The sequence below is a fragment of the Anopheles gambiae genome, chromosome 3 (assembly GCF_943734735.2).
Source record: "Anopheles gambiae chromosome 3, idAnoGambNW_F1_1, whole genome shotgun sequence".
Lineage (NCBI taxonomy): Eukaryota > Metazoa > Arthropoda > Insecta > Diptera > Culicidae > Anopheles > Anopheles gambiae.
In genome coordinates, this window is record NC_064602.1 from 52,572,145 (window position 1) to 52,590,638 (window position 18,494).

The window sequence follows — 18,494 nt, forward strand, 5'->3', positions numbered from 1 at the left end:
TTCTCCGTGCTTCCTCAAGCTTCCTCATACCCCTCGGCCTGAATCACTCAAAATTTGGGGTCTCATTGTTTGCGTGGGATGTATTGGTACTCACTGAAACTTGGCTCGATCCCTGTGTGATATGGCAACCAAGCATGCCCATCACTAAGGCATGATGACAAACAGGGATGACAAGTCCGGATGGGACGGCGACACGGAACGATAATCCGGTGCGAGGTGCACCATCCCTATTGCACGGCAAACAGGATACGACAGGTTCAGTTGGTACGGTGACATCAAGCGAAGCGGAGCAGAGCAGAATACCACAACTGGCGACGAGATTAAAACGGTGAACTAGATACTAGATAGATACTAAAGGTTAATAATAAATGTAGTAGTTGTGAATGTCTTAAGTGTAACTGTGTCCTAGTTTATGTGTTATGATCATCTGAAGGACAGCGAATGATCAGAAAGAAAGGGTTGCCAGAGGGCATGCTTAGAAACACACACACATGCAAATGCGTGGATAGCAAGACATGAAATGAAAGCCGAAGTGCACGGGTCAGAAGCATACACATGCAAATGCGTGGATCGCAAGCAAACAATGAATGCCGGAGAGCATGAGAGAAAAAAAAACACACTTGAAACTGCGTGGATCGCCAGCTAACAAGGAATGCCGGAGAGCATTAATTAGAAATATGATTTCTTGCCGGAGCGCAAACAACACGAAAAAAAGGAATCTGCCGGAGAACAGAAAAGAAAAAAAATGGAGAAAGGGTCAGATGGGTTTAGAAAAAAAAACAAAATGGGTGGACAAACAAAAGAATGAGCACATGTGCTAATAATGTATAATGGTTTCAAGGAATGGACACTTGGAACATTTCTCATTTCCTTTTTAGGTCAATGGATCGGAATTCTATCAGAAGCGAATGGGTTAAGTACAAAAGAAATTTTGACTTCATCATTGCGGTAATCGAAGAGAACAACAGAACTAAGATACGGAACATTTTTTTGGCAAGGGCGGGACCAGATGTGCAGGAAATCTTTGCCACTATACCAGGCGCGGATGTAAAGGAAGACGCGAGCCAAGGTATCGATCCTTATCATGTGGCTATTCAAAAGTTGGACGAATACTTTTTTCCCAAGCAGCACGAGGTTTTTGAACGGAATCAATTCTGGACGCTAAAGCCGGAGCAGGGTGAAACGATTGAACAGTTCACGTTCAGGTGTCAAAGTTTGGCCCAAAAGTGTTATTTCGGCAAGACCGAAGAGGAAGCTAGAGCGAATAATGTCATCGATAAGGTAATATTATTCGCGCCAAATGAACTAAAAGAAAAATTGTTACAACATAAAGCGATGAATGTAGAACAAATGATTCAAGTAGTTAGCTCGTACGAATCAGTTAAAAGGCAGGCACGAGAAATACTCGCACCAGGAAAAGTCGAAACAAGGGACTATAATGCAAGCGAACAGGTTGGTTCCGGCCAAGAGAGAGTGTTTCAGATGCGGGAAAAAGGATCATTTGGCGGCTGATCCAAAATGTCCTGCACGTAATAAGGAGTGCTATAAATGTAAGAAGGTCGGACATTTTGGTTCGCAGTGCCGCACACCTGGATCCACCAAAAGGCAAGGAGGAAATGACAATAATGGGGCGAAACGTTACCGACAGGAAAGAGTTAGGGCTATTGAAAACCGGACTGAAGAAGAAGAAGAAGGAAAATGAAGCACAGAAAATTTCATCTACAACATCAGCAATAGGGGAGAGATGCTGTGGATTAAAGTGGGAGGTGTGATGCTGCATGTTTTAGTTGATTCGGGATGCAACAAAAACATAATAAGCGAGAAAGCATGGGAATATATCAGAAGAAATATTATAGAAAGAGGGGTAAATCTAACAGAGTGCAAGGAGATATTTTTACCATATGGGGAAAAGGCTAAGCCGTTAACGGTATTAGGAAAATTTGAGGCGTCGGTTGAAATTGAAGATGAGGAGAGACGGATATGCAAGCCAGCTTCATTTTATGTTATAAAAGGAAGCCAACAGTTGCTACTAGGTCGAATTACGGCTAAGGAGTTAGGAGTGTTATTTATAGGGTTGCCGAGCACCCACGGGGTTAAGGCTATAGAGCATAGTGAACGGAACGTTTTCTCGAAGATAAAAGGGCTAAAGATAAAAAATACCTATTGACTGCGATGTACAACCCGTATGCCAACATCCGCGACGCCCACCAATAGCACTGTTAGATAAGATAGAGGAGAAGATTAGGTATCTGCTTGAAAAAGATATTATAGAACCGGTGGAGGGAGGCTGTGAATGGGTTTCACCACAAGTACCGTTCGTAAAAGATAACGGAGATCTAAGACTATGTGTTGACATGCGTAGAGCAAACGCGGCGATTGTAAGAGAAGGGCATTTTATGCCTACAATAGAAGATTTTTTGCCTAGATTTACATCGGCTAAAATCGTTAGTAGATTAGACATAAAGGATGCATTTCACCAGGTGGAACTGGATGAGAAATGTAGATACATAACAACATTAATAACCCATATGGGCCTATTCAGGTACAAACGACTCATGTTTGGTATTGTGATAGCACCGGAGGTTTTTCAGAAAATAATGGAGGAGGTGTTAGGAAAATGCAGTTCAAATGCAATCAATTACATTGACGATATTTTGGTTTTCGAAAAATCTGAGAGGGAACATGATGAGGCCCTACGAGCGGTTCTGGACGAGATACGGAAACAGGGCATATTATTAAACCAGGAAAAATGCATATTTAAAGTACCGGTGATCGAATTTTTAGGGCATAGAATTTCGAGTCACGGCATCGAATCCACAGAAGGAAAAATTGAGTCGTTGCGAAAATTTCGGGCACCTTCCTCCGCAGAAGAAGTTCGAAGTTTTTTAGGCCTAATAACATATTTAGGAAGATTTCTACCAAACCTGGCAACAATAACGGCACCACTACGCAAGTTACCACATAAAGGAAACAAGTTCGAATGGGGGAATAGCCAAAAAGGAGCATTCAAGAAATTGAAAACAATGGTGGCGGACGTAAAACTTTTACATTTTATTGATAATTCCATGAGAACAAGAGTTATCGCTGACGCTACGCCGGTTTTATTAGGTGCAGTACTAGTTCAATTCGAGGGCTCACAAGACGATCTACCTAGACCAATAGCGTATGCTAGTAAGAGTTTGACAGACACTGAACAGCGTTACTGCCAAACAGAGAAAGAAGCTTTGGCATTGGTTTGGGCGGTAGAGAGGTTTGCTCCGTACTTTCTAGGGCGTATCTTTGAATTGGAAACGGACCATAAACCGTTAGAAGTCATTTTTAAGCCCTCATCACGTCCATGCGCCCGTATTGGAAGATGGCTGTTGAGATTGCAGTCTTTTAATTACGTGGTAAAATACAGGAAAGGCTCCAATAATATAGCGGATCCATTATCGCGATTAGTGGATAATAAAGAGGGAATTCCATTCGAGCAGGAAAATAAACATATGATATGGGCCATAATGAAATCGGCAGCCATAGACGTACAGGAGTTAGAAGACGCTGCCAAGACAAATGAAGAATTGTTGAAGGTTAGAGATAGCCTCCAATCTGGTAGCTGGAACGAGGTAGAAACCAAACCATATTCCCCTATCAAAGAAGAGCTAGGTATGGCGGGGGATATGATTATTAGGGGTAACAAACTAGTTGTACCGAAAGCGCTACGGCCAAGGATGTTAGAGCTAGCCCACGAGGGACACCCGGGGGAGTCCATCATGAAACGCCAATTAAGGAATAGAGTTTGGTGGCCCGGAATGAATCAAGAGGTTGCAAAACACGTTGTTGGATGCGAGGGATGTCGTCTGGTAGAAAACCCGGAAAAGCCAGAACGCTCGTTACCTTTAAGACCGTGGGTCGACGTTGCACTTGATTTCCTAGGGCCATTACCGTGTGGTTCATATTTATTGGTACTCGTAGATTATTTCAGTAGGTACAAAGAAGTGGAAATAATGACCAGAATAACAGCCAAAGATACGGTAGGGAAGTTGGCAAAAATATTTACGCGACTAGGGTTCCCGAGAACTATAACATTAGATAACGCGAAACAACTGGTCGGAACGGAATTAGAATCGCACAGCCGGGAGCATGGCATACATACATCTAAATCATTCCACCCCATACTGACCTCAAGAAAACGGTCTAGTTGAACGCCAAAATCGATCGTTGTTAAAAAGACTAAAGATAAGTGCAGGTTTAGGAAGGGATTGGAAAAAAGGACTTAGAGGAATATCTTATGATCTACTACACAACACCGCACTCCACAACAGGGAAAACACCTAACGAGCTATTATACGGAAAAACCATTCGTTCAAAAATACCGGCATTGGAAGATATAGAGACCGCCGTAATAAGAGAGGAAATAAGGGATCAAGACCAAACGCGGAAATGGAAAGGAAAAACAAACGAAGATGAAAGGAGACGAGCACGCAAGTCGTCCATCTCAGAAGGAGATATAGTGCTAGCGCAAAATATGCTCCCGGGTAACAAACTGCAAACAAACTTCAACCCAAAGGAGTTTGTGGTGATAGGAAAATAAGGATCAAGGGTAACGATTGAGGACCAAGAAACGAGCAGATGCTATAAGAGAAATGTAGCCCACTTAAAGAAAATTGAGAAATTGGTTGATAAGGAATCGGGAACACAGGAAGCGAAAACATCGGGGGAAACATTGAGTAAAGACATAACGCATTGTCAGAGAAAGAGAAATCCACCAGCTAGGTTGACAGATTATGTAAAAGAAAAGGAATTTATTAAGAATTTAAATTGGTCTCATAGGTGATGGCACATGGGAATCAAATGGGAATAAAAACAAACAAAAAAAGGAATGATGTGGTATGGCAAACAAGCATGCCCATCACTAAGGCATGATGACAAACAGGGATGACAAGTCCGGATGGGACGGCGACACGGAACGATAATCCGGTGCGAGGTGCACCATCCCTATTGCACGGCAAACAGGATACGACAGGTTCAGTTGGTACGGTGACATCAAGCGAAGCGGAGCAAAGCAGAATACCACACCCTGTATTCCCACCGCTCTCCTTCTAGGAGATGAGTATCGTGTTTACCGATGCGACCGGGATGCCACTAACAGCTCTCACTCTCGTGGGGGTGGTGTTTTAATTGCCTGCAACGTTTCTCTTCTCTCTTATGTGCTTCCTACGTTGACGCAACTGTTAGAACTCACTTGCGTATGTATTCAGTTATGCTACCACCGTTTGTTTATTGCCGCTGCCTACCTGCCTCCTAACCATAGCATGAATGAGGAGAAAAGAAATGCATTGATCGACTTCGTTTGCTAATATCTGCACTACTCTTGGTCCGAGAGACCGGTTCATGCTTATTGGTGATTTCAACCAGTCTACGCTATCCTGGACAACGGCGTCAGAGGAAAATGGAGCTACTTTTGATTTCTATGAGCCTCATGCACGCTCCGCGCGCAGTGTCCAGTTCGTTGATGGTTTGCATCAGAGTGGACTATACCAGCTTAACTTCAATACTAACTCATCGGGGCGAATCCTTGACCTAATTTACGCAAATTGGCCAGCTGCATCTACATGTTCTTCAATACGTGTCTGTGAATATCCCCTTACTACTATCAACGAACACCACCCTCCGCTTGACTTTGATTTGGACAACGTAACCCCAGTTACGATCGCTACAGCCATTGATGCTGATAAAAGACTGAATTATGCTCGTGTTGACCTTCCAAAATTGGAGCGATTGATTTCATCTTTTGACAATTCTTTTAACTGTTCGGACTATTCAACCATTGACAATGCCACAGCAGCTTTTTGTGAGTTCATGAGATCTGCTATATGTTAATGCACTCCTGTTAAAATTCCTTGTCCTGGACCACCATGGGCTGATCGCACACTAAATGCATTAAAAAAAAGAAAAAAGAAAAGCCTATTCTGATCAACGAGCAGAACGAAACAGCACGTCACGTCTTTATTACAACAGAGTTCATTCTCTCTATCGCCGATATAATAGATCCTGTCACCGAAGTTATTTGAAACAAACTGCACGTTCCCTCTGCAAGTACCCTAGGCGCTTTTGGAGTTATATGGACAAAAAACGAAAATCTGCTGGGCTACCAAGCATTATACGTTATGATGGTGACAGTGCCTGTTCCCTGCCAGAAATGTGTAAATTGTTTGCCTTGCGCTTCAAGGACAACTATGCTTCTCAAATTACTGGTCCAGAAGATGTGGCTGATGCTCTCTCTAACACACCTGTTGGTGCACTGCTCCCTATGCTACCAGTCATCACTGTCGATACGATCAGCTCTGCCATCAAACGTGTCAAATCTTCATATACCCCTGACCCAGATGGTATACCGGCCGTTATCCTAAAGTGGTGTGCTTCTGCGCTTGCTCCCTCGCTGATGAAGATTTTTAAGGAGTCCCTGAGATGTGGAACCTTTCATGCCACTTGGAAATCTTCTTGGATGACACCCATCTACAAGAAGGGCTGTAAGAATAATGCTGCAAACTATTGTGGCATAACCTCACTCAGCGTGTGTGCAAAGGTGTTCGAAATGCTAATCTACGAGCCATTGTTGGCCTCGGCCTGCAACTATATTAGTGTGAATCAACATGGTTTTGTACCCAGGCGATCTACAACGACTAATCTACTATAATTTGTTAGCAAATACCATAAATCTATCGATAATGGTTTACAACTAGATGCTATTTATACGGTTACCAAGGCAGCATTCGATAGTGTATCGCACTCCATCTTGCTAGCGAAACTCGACTTACTTGGTCTCCCAAACCCTATGATAATGTGGCTTGGATCGTACCTTACAGATCGTCAATATTCTGTGAAGTTAGACCCGTACATGTCAAGTCCAGCGCATCCTGGGTCCTTTGCTGTTCCTTCTTTTCATCAACGACGCGACATTGATCCTTCCGGCTGATAATCATCTACTGTACGCAGATGACGCGAAATTTTTTCGTGTTATTCGTGAACCAGAAGACCACGCCCGACTGCAAACTTCCTTGCATGAGTTCCAGTGTTGGTGCAACCGTAATGCTTTATCCCTATGCACACATAAATGTGAAGCCATCACTTTCAGTCGTTCTCGCTGCCCATCATTGTATGAATATGCGCTTGATGGACAGTCCTTGGCGCGAAAACAATGTGTTAAGGATCTAGGTGTTTTGCTTGATACAAAACTTTCATTTAAGGATCAGCTGGATCACGTAGTAGCCACCAGCAATAGAATGCTAGGACTAGTTATCAATATGTGTGAAATATATTCACGAAAAGGGGCTGGCTGTGATATTTGGAGGAAATTTGAATGGGAAAGTGTACACCTTTATCGTTGGTCGGTTTGCAACTGTATATTCGTTTGTCCTTTTTTTGTATATAATAATTCATGCAGTTCATAATTCGTGTAGATCGAGCAGTTTCTAACGTCGAGTAGTTTATAACCTAATCTTAGTTTCCTAACGCTTTGTTTTATGCAATTCAAATTTATGTTCGAAAATAATTATTCTAATTCCAACATTCCCGGCCACCAAAGAAGAACTTCTTTAAATTTCATGCAAAATATAAATGCAATAATGAGTTCAAAAAAGAATTCAAAAAGAGTTCGAGTCTTGAACCTGCCGCTTATCTCCTATCATACTGCTCGTGTGTGTAGATGTGTGAATGTGTGTTGCGTGTATCTTGTTCTGCCATGAGTGCGAAATGTAAACAATGTCGCGTGGCTTGCAGCTGCGCGTTACTCAGTGCCAGTGGTTTCCTTCTGCTCTAAGTTGCTAATTACGTCCGGATTAGGCAAAACCGCCAGACGATTAGCTGCGCGGACGATTTGCTTCCCTGAAGCAGTGCGCAGTGTAACGACGCGAACAACATCGTCCTTTCCAGGGTGTACTGCAACGATGCGCCCCATCGGCCACGATGTAGGATGTACATTGTCTTCCTTAATAATCACCAGCGTATTTTCTTTTAGAACCGCTGATTTCCCGTTGCAATATTTGGCTCGAGCTTGTAACTGCTGCAGGTACTCCGGATACCATCGAGCCCAAATGGTTTGCAGATGTTTTTGTACCAACTGGTATTCCCTCAAATAGGTGCTCGGTGTCTCGGTGTAATCGATGATTGGTACCGCTTGCAGATTGCCACCGACGAGGAAGTGTCCCGGTGTCAATGGTTCCAAGTCCGACGGCTCATCGGATAGAGGTGTAATCGGTCGCGAATTCAAACATTGCTCTACCTGGGCAAGTAGGGTAAGCATGCTCTCCTGTGTGATGCTTGTTGTTCCTATTGTTCTGACTATATGCTTTTTAGCTGCCTTCACCGCTGCCTCCCATAAACCTCCAAAATGTGGTGCTCTTGGTGGGATGAACTTCCACTTCATATGATTCATCGCGCACCAATCAAATATAGCAGCTCGATCATGTTCGTTGCACTTTAGCATCTTGTATACGCGATTCAGCTCATGTGCCGCTCCCTTAAAGGTGGTTGCATTGTCGGAATGCAGTTCACTGATTTGACCACGACGTGCAATCAAACGACGAAGTGCATTGATAAATGCTGTTGATGTTAAATCGCCAACCAGTTCGATATGTACCGCTCTTGTTGAAAAACATACAAATATGGCGATGTATGCTTTAATCGGACTTCTGTTGCGTATGGTTTGTTTTATATAGATTGGTCCGCAATAGTCCACTCCGCATACTGAGAATGGTCTTGTTGGTGTGACTCGTGATGTTGGCAAATCGGCGATACTTTGCTTAATAAGTGTGGGTTTGGCCTTAAAACATGCGTGGCAACTGTGGTACACAGACTTGCATAAATTGCGACCGCCAATTATCCAAAAGCTTTGGCGTAGTGTTGTTAAAAGCAGTTGTGGAGCAGCATGCAGCTTACTCAAGTGTATCGAAACAGCTAGTAGGGCGGACAGTGGATGTTTCGATGATAATATTACCGGGTGTTTTTCTGATTCTGACAGATGTGCGTTACTGAGCCGGCCAACAATGCGCAGAATACCTTGCGTATCTATGAAAGGGGAAATCCATTTTAATTTGGAGTTCTTCGGAATCTCTTTGCCCTTCTGCAGGTGTTGTATCTCCTCAGAAAAGGTGTCTTGTTGCGAAAGATAACACAACTTGAGTTCTGCCGCCTTGAGTTCGTCTACAGTGAGTGGTGGGATGTCCTTAGCATGGACCTTGTTTCCTACACGACGCTTTGCGTTTTGTATAAAGCGCAAACAATATGAAACAACTCTTTGCAGTTTGTGGTAGATCGAAAATCGTGAGAACAAACTGTTTCGAATTTCGCAGATTAATGCTGTGCTTGCAACCCGTGACGATAACCTTTCTTCTTCTGCGTTCTCATCTTCGCCTGGTGATGGTGTGTTCTGTGGCCATTCTTCCGTGTTGCGTGCTAACCAATGTGGCCCGTGCCACCAGCGCTCACACACTAGCAACTTTTCCGGAGTTAAACCTCGCGAAATGTCGTCTGCTGGATTGTCCGAGCCTGGAACATGCTTCCAGCATTGTATTCCAGCCGTTTGCTGAACTTTTGCAACCCTGTTTGCAACGAAGGGCTTCCATCGATTTGGTGCTGAATTCAGCCAGTGAAGGACAGTCATGGAATCGGTCCAACAGATGGTGGTAGCAGAAATTTTCAGTGATTGCCGGACTTTCTCATATAGGAGTGTGGCTAGTCGCGCTGCACATAATTCCAATCGAGCGATGGAATGTGAATTGGATAACGCAACGACCTTTGACTTGGCTGTTAGCAGCTGCACGGTGATTACTTCCATGCTTTCAGCCCGAATGTAGCAACAAGCACCATATGCTAGTTGTGATGCGTCAGCAAAGATATGAATTTGCAGACTTGTTGCCGTGCATTGCGATATGTACCGTGGGACTGTCAAATTGCGTAGTGAAGATAGTGTAGAGTGAAATTTCGACCATTCATGCTGTAAGTGCGATGGTAGCTCGCTGTCCCAGTCATATGCCTTTCCATGAATCTTGAGAGCCCATAGTTGCTGCATGAACATCTTTGCGATGATGATCGTTGGGCCCAGTAACCTGAGAGGATCAAATATTTTGGCGATATATGACAAAATTAGCCTTGTTGTCATGCTGGGTATTGTAGATGGTATCTCAATACGAAACCGTAGTGTATCAGTTGCCGGTTCCCAAACGATGCCTAACGTGGATACTTGTTTCGAGCTCTTCCACTCGTGCGAGAGTTGTACCGCCACATCTTCTGAAGAAACGTTCTGCAATGATTCGGTGCGGTTCGATGCCCATTTCTTCAGCGTGAAACCAGCTGAATTTAGCATGTCTGAGATTTGCCTTTGTATAACGATTGCTTCGGACAAATCATCGGTACCCGTTAGCAAATCATCTACGTAAAAATCGTTCATGACCGCGTTCATTGCCAAAGGATACTCTTCCTTGTGGTCAAGAGCAATCTGTTTGAGGGTCCTGGTTGCCAAAAATGGAGCAGAGGCTGTGCCGTACGTAACCGTCTGTAGCTCAAAAGTCGATATAGGATCTGCAGGATGTTCTCTGTACCGGATGCGCTCATAGTTACGGTCATGAGGGCTATGTAAAATTTGCCGATACATTTTCTCTACGTCTGCAGTGAGAGCAATGGCACGAGAACAAAACCGAAGGATAATCGATAAAAGATCTTCTTGAACGACTGGTCCCACTAAGAGTTTGTCGTTCAATGAGTAACCACTCGAAGTCTTACAGGATGCATCGAACACGACACGCACCTTCGTGGTTGTGCTTGACTCTTTAACGACAGCGTGATGTGGGAGGTAGTAATGCTCTACCGAATCGTTTGCAGGACTGGTAAGCCGCTTCATATGCCCCAAATGCTCATATTCTTTCATAAATTTCACATACTCTTCTTTCATTTTAGCATTGGTGTTCAACCGCCGTTCGATACAACGCAATCTGCGATCGGCTATTTCCTTCGACTCTCCTAAAACGATATTAGGGTTGGAGTTAAATGGCAAACTAACGACATACCTTCCACTTGAGTTGCGAACAGTTGTTGCTGCGAAATGCTTCTCGCAAGTATTCTCCTCAACCGATAGCACAGGATCCTCGGCTATGGTTTCACTCTCCCAGAACCGCTGCATGGTCTCCTCCTGTGGAGTGTCGTATGCAGATAGATGGCACAGCCGCGGACCGACTGACGAATGATGAGTGTTGCCGGTGACAACCCAACCAAAGTGGGTTTCGACCAGCCACGGTTTGCCTCTACCGATAGAGCGCTTGCGACCGGTGTGGAGCTCCCAGAACGTATCGCCTCCGATGACGATGTCGATTTGCCCCGGACTGTTAAAGGTGCTGTCCGCCAATGCCATGTCCGGCATTTTCCATGAAGAGACGTCCGTTGGCGATGTAGGGATGTTTGCGGATGGCGTGTCCAGAACCAAGAAAGTCATCTCCGTTGCGAAGGGTTGTGTCTTGGACTGAACGGTAGCGACGATGGAACCCTTGATCTGCTGTACTGCATTGCCCATGCCCGATACAGCGACGTTGACCCTTTTGCGACTCGTCAGCAGTTTCTGTGCGAACTCCTCAGCGATGAAATTAAACATGGATCCCGAATCCAACAAAGCCCTTGCTTCATGGGTGTTTCCGTAGTCATCCTTGATCTGGATGTTTGCCGTCGCCAGAAACACATTGTCTTCATTCGACTGAGCTGACAATGTTACCGTTGCGGGTGGAGCATAGGGTGGTGAATGATGTAGAAGTGTGTGATGATGCTCACGACACGTGCGACACGAATAATCCGACTTGCACGCTCTAACCTGATGATTGCTGCTCAAACAGTTCCAGCACAGCCGCTTCGATGCGACGACGTCCCGTCGCTGTTGGACCTGCTTGGCGATGAACACTGGACAGTTGCGCAGTGTGTGGTCTTCGAAACACTCCAATGGACACTTTGGCTGTTGGGTGTGCGCAGTCGATGCAGCAGGAGCCGAGCGAGATGTAGCTGCATTCGCGATGAATCTCCGTTGCCCTGGTTGACGAATGAGACCGGCCACCTTGATACCACTAGCTGCTTGATCCTTCACGAAGTTGTTGGTTGATTTCAAGATTTGGATACGATCTTGCACGAAGTCGATCACATCCTTATATTTGTCCGTCGTGAAGTGCACGGAATGTTTCTCCCAAGCCAACAATGTCTCTCGATCCAACTTCATCAGCAGCATGTTTGAGAGGGTATCCCACGAGTCAACCGGTTCATTCAGCTTTTTCAACCCGTTGACGAAGCGGGTGAATTCATCCACCAGGTGTGTGAGCTTATCAACGCACACCAATTGCACTCCCGGAAGGTAGTGCAATTTGCGATAGTATTCGCGAATCAAAAGACGAGAATTGTCGTACCGTTTAAGAAGCGCCGCCCAGGTAACCGAATAGTTGTCCGCCGTTAAAGGTGTATGCTCGAAGGGTACCGCCGCGTCCCCCTTCAACGAAGACAGTAAGTATTGTAGCTTCGCGATATATGGAAGCTCGGCTGAAGCGTCGATCATTGCGATGAATCGATCTCGGAAAGAAAGCCATTTTGTGTGATCTCCGTCAAATGTTGGAAGTTCGATTTTGGGCAAACGTAAATTTGGCGCGTGGGGTCGACCGAATGCAAGCGTTGAGGAAGCCAAGCCCGTTGTATCGTTGAGCGAACCTTCTTCCTTTGGCTGTTTTTCCCGTAGAAATGATTTTAGCTTGCGACAGCGTTCTTCAATGTCGATCCGTTCCATTTTGCTGGCTTCGACCGCTTCGTCTTTATCTTCAAGCTCTTCCAGTTTCGAAACTGCGGTGAAAAACTCTTCCTTATGTTTCGCCAGATCTTCTAACACCTCCGGAATCTGCTTGGCATCATCACTCGAATATTTCGCCTGGAACCGTTCCAGCGATTTTATATTCTCCAGGGCGATCCTCTTTTTCAGTTGCACTGCTTTAATTTTCTTATCCATTGCACAAAGAAAATACTGCGATATCACACGAAAATAACGAACAAAGCGATGGCGCGAAATTCAAAATGATGGCGTGTAACCGACCGTTGCCCTTGATGCGGGGCGATATGCGATGGCGGGAATTGTCACGGAATGACTTGCACACTTGACGACGAATACCGAATTCCACTCTTGATGCAGAATGAAACTTATTTCTTCTCCGTAAATCACTATCCGGTTCGAAGGACCAAAAATGTGAAATATATTCACGAAAAGGGGCTGGCTGTGATATTTGGAGGAAATTTGAATAGGAAAGTGTACACCTTTATCGTTGGTCGGTTTGCAACTGTATATTCGTTTGTCCTTTTTTTGTATATAATAATTCATGCAGTTCATAATTCGTGTAGATCGAGCAGTTTCTAACGTCGAGTAGTTTATAACCTAATCTTAGTTTCCTAACGTTTTGTTTTATGCAATTCAAATTTTGTTCGAAAATAATTATTCTAATTCCAACAATATGACTCGCGAGCTTAATGATATACCTTGCACCAAGGCGCTCTATTGCTCAATTATCCGGTCGTTGATGGAATATGCAAATATCGTATGGTGGCCAACTGCAGCGCGTCCGTTAGCTCGATTGGAATCAATCCAGCGCAAAATTTCACGATTTGCACTTCGCTCATGGAACCAAAGGCTCGATTACCGGACTAGGTGTTTACTACTTGGGCTACCCACCCTAAATGAGCGAATACGAAAAGCCAGGTTGTCGTTCATCACGGGACTTCTCGAGGGCCGTATTGACTCTACATCACTACTGGCTGCCATCAACCTGTACGTTCCGGCCAGGCCGCTCCGGACTCGGGCAATGTTGGCCCTCGACGACCGTAGAACGCAATTTGGCTCCTCTGATCCGTTCCTTCTCATGTGCCGTGCTTTCAACGCAGTCAGCGACGCTTTTGAGCCGAGGATTTCGCCAAGTGAGTTTAATGATCGTGTTTCTGTGTTAAATTTGGTTCCATAGTGCACATTTTTATGTTCTATGTTATTGTAATCCATTGTAAAGAACTCATAGTAAAACATTGCTAAAATGGTTCGAGAGGGCATTATTGTCCATCGATAGACAAATAAACATAAACATAAACATAAACATGATAACGTAAGTACTTGACGGAGGGGGGGGGGGGAATATCTGATAAGATAATTGGATAAGTGGAATTGATCATACGAGGGCTAGTAGAATCCTAGTAACCTGAGTTTCGGCACGACTAAGCTTGATGAATCCAATAATTATATGGAAATAACTTAAACCCCACCACAGGCTAATCGTAGTGACAGCTGTATAATAACTTGTAAAATTTATACATACTTAGTAGAATTTATTATTGACTCTGGAGCAGCAATCAATACGGTTACGGAAATCGTATGGAAATCCTTTCTTACTGCTGGCATCACAATTTACAAAAATAAATATGGCTGCGATCGCCAAATAACTGCTTACGCCAGCCATAAACCCTTGGAGGTCATTCTCATCTTCGAAGCAGTCATTTCTGTTAATGAAGCAAAACCAACAGCTTATGCAGAGTTTTTTGTAGTAAAAGGGGCGCACAAGTCTCTGTTAAGTAAACGAACAGCGGAACAACTCAAAATTCTTAAAGTCGGTCTAAGCGTCAACAGCTTACACAGCAAGTGCAACCCTTTCCCCAAATTTCCAGGCATACAAGTAAAGCTTTGCATTGATACAACTATTACTCCAAAAAAAATTGCTTATCTTCGAATCCCAGCGGCCATGGAAGAGAAAGTAGATGCAAAAATTCAAGAAATGTTGGGACAAGAAATTATAGAACCTGTTACAGGCCCACCAGAATGGATCTCGCCCATGGTGGTGGTCCCAAAAGGGAAGGCAACAACAGACTTTGCATAAACATGAAACACCCGAATCAGGCCATACAAAGGGAACACTACCCGATACCCATGATCGACACGCTACTGAACAAATTTAAAGGGTCAAAGTTCTTCTCAAAATTTGACATTACATCTGCATTCTATCATATAAAGTTACACCCAAATCTCGCGGTATAACTACATTCATGACAAGTAGATGGCTCATGAGGTATACTAGGCTCATGTTTGGCATTAACTGCGCACCCGAAGTATTCCAGAGAGTGATGTGCCAAATGTTGGAGGGCGTAAGCGGAGTTATATACATTGACGACATAATAATCGCAGGCGAAACCGAAGAGGAACATGACCGAAGAGTGTTGGAAGTGTTGTCGATATTAAAGGAAAACAACGCGACCCTCAACAAAGAGAAATGCGTTTTTACTTGTCTCTTGTCACTTATAGCGGCTGGTTGTGCTTTCTCACTCTGCTATTTCCAAGTTGATTTTTGCGCTATTTTGCAATGGCGTCTGTGATCTGTAAGAAATGTGAAGGTGCTATTAGCAACGACCCAATTCCGTGCTTCGGTCTATGTGAACACTACTACCACGATAAGTGCATTGGACTTTCAACCCCGCTCCTGCGTGATTTTAAGAAGTCATAAAATTTATGTATTCTGGGCTTGCGCAGATTGTGCTCAGCGTTTGTGGGCCGTTGACACTTTACGCTTCTCGCACGGCCTTTCTCGTGACGCTGCCTACCTGTTGGAATCGTTGCAGTCCGATTTCCGCGATACCTCACGTTCTGTGCAGGCGACATCAGCTGGCTTGCGACTTGAACTTTCCTCTTCACTGGATTGTTTTAGAAACGAGATAGCTTTGATGAAACAGGAGTCAGCATCGTCAATTCGTTCCGTGAAAGATTTCATCGACTCACTTACTGCTTCTCACTCAATGTAACGCAACTACTCTCAGGCTCCACTACTCACAACGCTTGATGAAGTTAAGCATGGCATCAAGGAGCTTGATCTCAGGCACCGTGAGCTTCTCACTTCCTTCAACACACTAATGAACAAGCTCAATTCTCATCTTGCCACGCATACTACTACATCGAGTGCTCACCATTCTACGCACTCAACGACCACGATTCCAGTTGCGGCCTCTGAGCTCACCATCAATCTGCTGGTGAGAATCCTTCTAAACGTCGATTGATGGATCGCTCTCCCGACCCATCGCCAATACCAATACCGTTACACGCGCTATGCTTTCATCGGGTACAGGGTTGTCCTGCAATAATATTACGACCGTTTCTGAACGCCCACCCCGTACTTGGGTCTTTATCTCCCGTATTGATCCTGATACTCCGATTGACGCGATCCGTGAATTGGCCTGTTCTAACATAGGGACAGACGACATCTTGGTATATAGCCTTGTACGACGCGACCAGGATCTTTCTACGCTCTCCTTCGTATCTTTTAAAATTGGTGTACCGGATTCCCACCGGGCTATTGCTTTGGCCGCTTCAACATGGCCTCGCGGGATCTCTTGTAAAGAGTTCATCGACCTTAATCCTCGCTCCGTCAATGTTTGGCGACCCACTACTGCAGCATCCCTTGCCCCTTCTACCCCTATTGCTCGTGAATCGGATCATCCTTCATCGCCACCTTCTATCAACCACACGACACAACTGCGAAACGCTGATTTCACTATTTCGCCCGATCATGGTCCTATGAGCTTGCCCTATACGCAGTACTTTCAGCAAGCGTAAACCGGCTGATCCGGCTGAAGATTCTCATGAACTACCGACTTTACCCGAAGTGATGGAAGCTAACCCTGCATCTATTACACACAATCCGTCTGATCGATATATGAAATACCAGGGTTCATGTATAACAATCGATGTTATATATGAACCCTGGTATTTGACAATTGTGTTATAACGCCTGACAGGTTGACCCTACCTTTCGTTAGTTGTTAAATGTCATTCCTTCCTTGCACATTATTGATTTCGTTTGTTACTTTTTGCATCAACTCCTTAAACAAACCTCATGTGAACTTTTCTGCCTAATAAAGAGAATTAAATACTAAACAAACGATACATCACACACACATCCCAAGCAGAAAAGTGAGGTTAGCATCACCCCGTGCGAACAACATTACGACAAGGAGGTTTCTTTCGCTGTACGCTGAAAACAACAGAAAACGATGGCAAATGATAACCGTGAGTTGCTGGAGGCTCTTTACGGAATGCTTGTGCATGCACTTAAGGCATCCATCGGACCAGCCGTCGAACAAGTAAGTGCAGAACTACGCAACACAAGTGAAAATATCCCAGCGCCGCTTCCGAAAGTACCGTCATTTGCTATGCCCGAATACCGTGCCAACGAGGGAACATCGGTCGCTGATTATACCAGATAGCAAAGCCGAAGGCCTTTGTATGGGAGCCATCGCGCTCATCAAGGCTCACTGCCTGCGAACAAACGGCGTCCACGGGCCTGCCCACGCCCGAATGCACAGCCATGTTATCTTCACCATTAACATGAGAGGGATAGAGCTTATACCCCGAACGTACCCGAAAGGTATGCATGCTTCACTCATCAGGATCTAAAGGCAAAAACAAGGCAAAAGAGACACAGAAAAATTTCCTCACGGCTACACATGTCCTTTTGATGCGTTGTCTATGCGTCTCGCTCGGTATCACAGCGGCATACGGCAGGCGAGCAGTACAAATGCTGCTACCTGCTGCGCACACATGTTTATCGAACACAACTATTCGGTTCGGCTCGGTAAACTTCACAAGGACGTCGGAACACAAGGGCGCAGACATTTTCATGATTTTGTATGACTTCGGGTGTTTTGGACCGTACGTGTGGGCGCAGACACTTAGTCGCGCGCATAAAGCAAAATGTGCGCGAAGGCAAAAAAACCCGAAAGCACATCGTGTGGCCCTCTCTCGTGTTTCTAGTTTTATTCTCTCTCGCATGTCATCACTCTCTCCCAGTTTGTCGGATTGAAATGAGAAATCACTCTCTTGATTTGGTTGCGGCGGCCTAGCTGCTTCCCCGCTTGGCAAAGAGTAACTCATTTTACAGGGTTTACCTAGCCAATCGGGCGTCGTCAAAACGTTATCGGTCGCCGTAAATACTTTTTCGGGCGACGTAAACCCTCAATTGGGCACTGTCATTTCTATTCGGGCCTTGTGAAGTATGAATCGGGCAAAGTACAGAATGAATTGGGCCTACTTTATATTTTGTTGCTTTCTAGCTGTAAAATAATACTTTTTTGCGAGTAGTTTAACTGATATGTAAGAAAATTCTCTATTTTTAAGTTTAATTACATAAAAAAATATTCAAAATCCTTTTTTTTTAATTTTTGATTCAACCCTGTACAATGCAATTTGGTTTTATATATTTTTTTAATACAATATGTTTGTTGATTTAATTAGGTAAACATTTTAAAATAACACATAATAAGTTAAACAACATGCAAAATACGTATTTTTAAACTGCTTCATGGATCAAACACACCGGAGCGACCGATTTGACACCTTCAAGAGTAGGACGCTTTCATTCTGTACTATGCTCGATTCATACTTCACAAGGCTCGAATAGAAATGACAGTCGGGGCGACTATGG

The 18,494-nt window shown here is 44.4% G+C and overlaps 2 protein-coding genes across 2 annotated transcripts; one reads left to right on the forward strand and one right to left on the reverse strand.

Annotated features, from left to right (window-relative positions):
• Positions 1-112: 112 nt before the first annotated feature.
• LOC133393757 (uncharacterized protein K02A2.6-like) lies at positions 113-5,578 on the forward strand. The gene is made up of 2 exons (XM_061660083.1): positions 113-357; positions 842-5,578. The coding sequence occupies exon 2, from the start codon at positions 2,355-2,357 to the stop codon at positions 4,182-4,184; it is 1,830 nt and encodes a 609-aa protein (XP_061516067.1). The 5' UTR covers positions 113-357; positions 842-2,354; the 3' UTR covers positions 4,185-5,578.
• A 1,764-nt stretch (positions 5,579-7,342) lies between these two features.
• LOC133393783 (uncharacterized) lies at positions 7,343-13,436 on the reverse strand. The gene has a single exon (XM_061660254.1). It carries the CDS (start codon positions 13,001-13,003, stop codon positions 7,769-7,771), a length of 5,235 nt encoding a protein of 1,744 aa, XP_061516238.1. The 5' UTR covers positions 13,004-13,436; the 3' UTR covers positions 7,343-7,768.
• Between the last annotated feature and the right edge of the window lie 5,058 nt (positions 13,437-18,494).

What these genes read in the sequence shown, in the direction of transcription:
- LOC133393757 (XM_061660083.1), top strand. Translation starts at nt 2,355, where the DNA reads ATGCGTAGAGCAAACGCGGCGATTGTAAGAGAAGGGCATTTTATGCCT.
- LOC133393783 (XM_061660254.1), bottom strand. Translation starts at nt 13,003, where the DNA reads ATGGATAAGAAAATTAAAGCAGTGCAACTGAAAAAGAGGATCGCCCTG.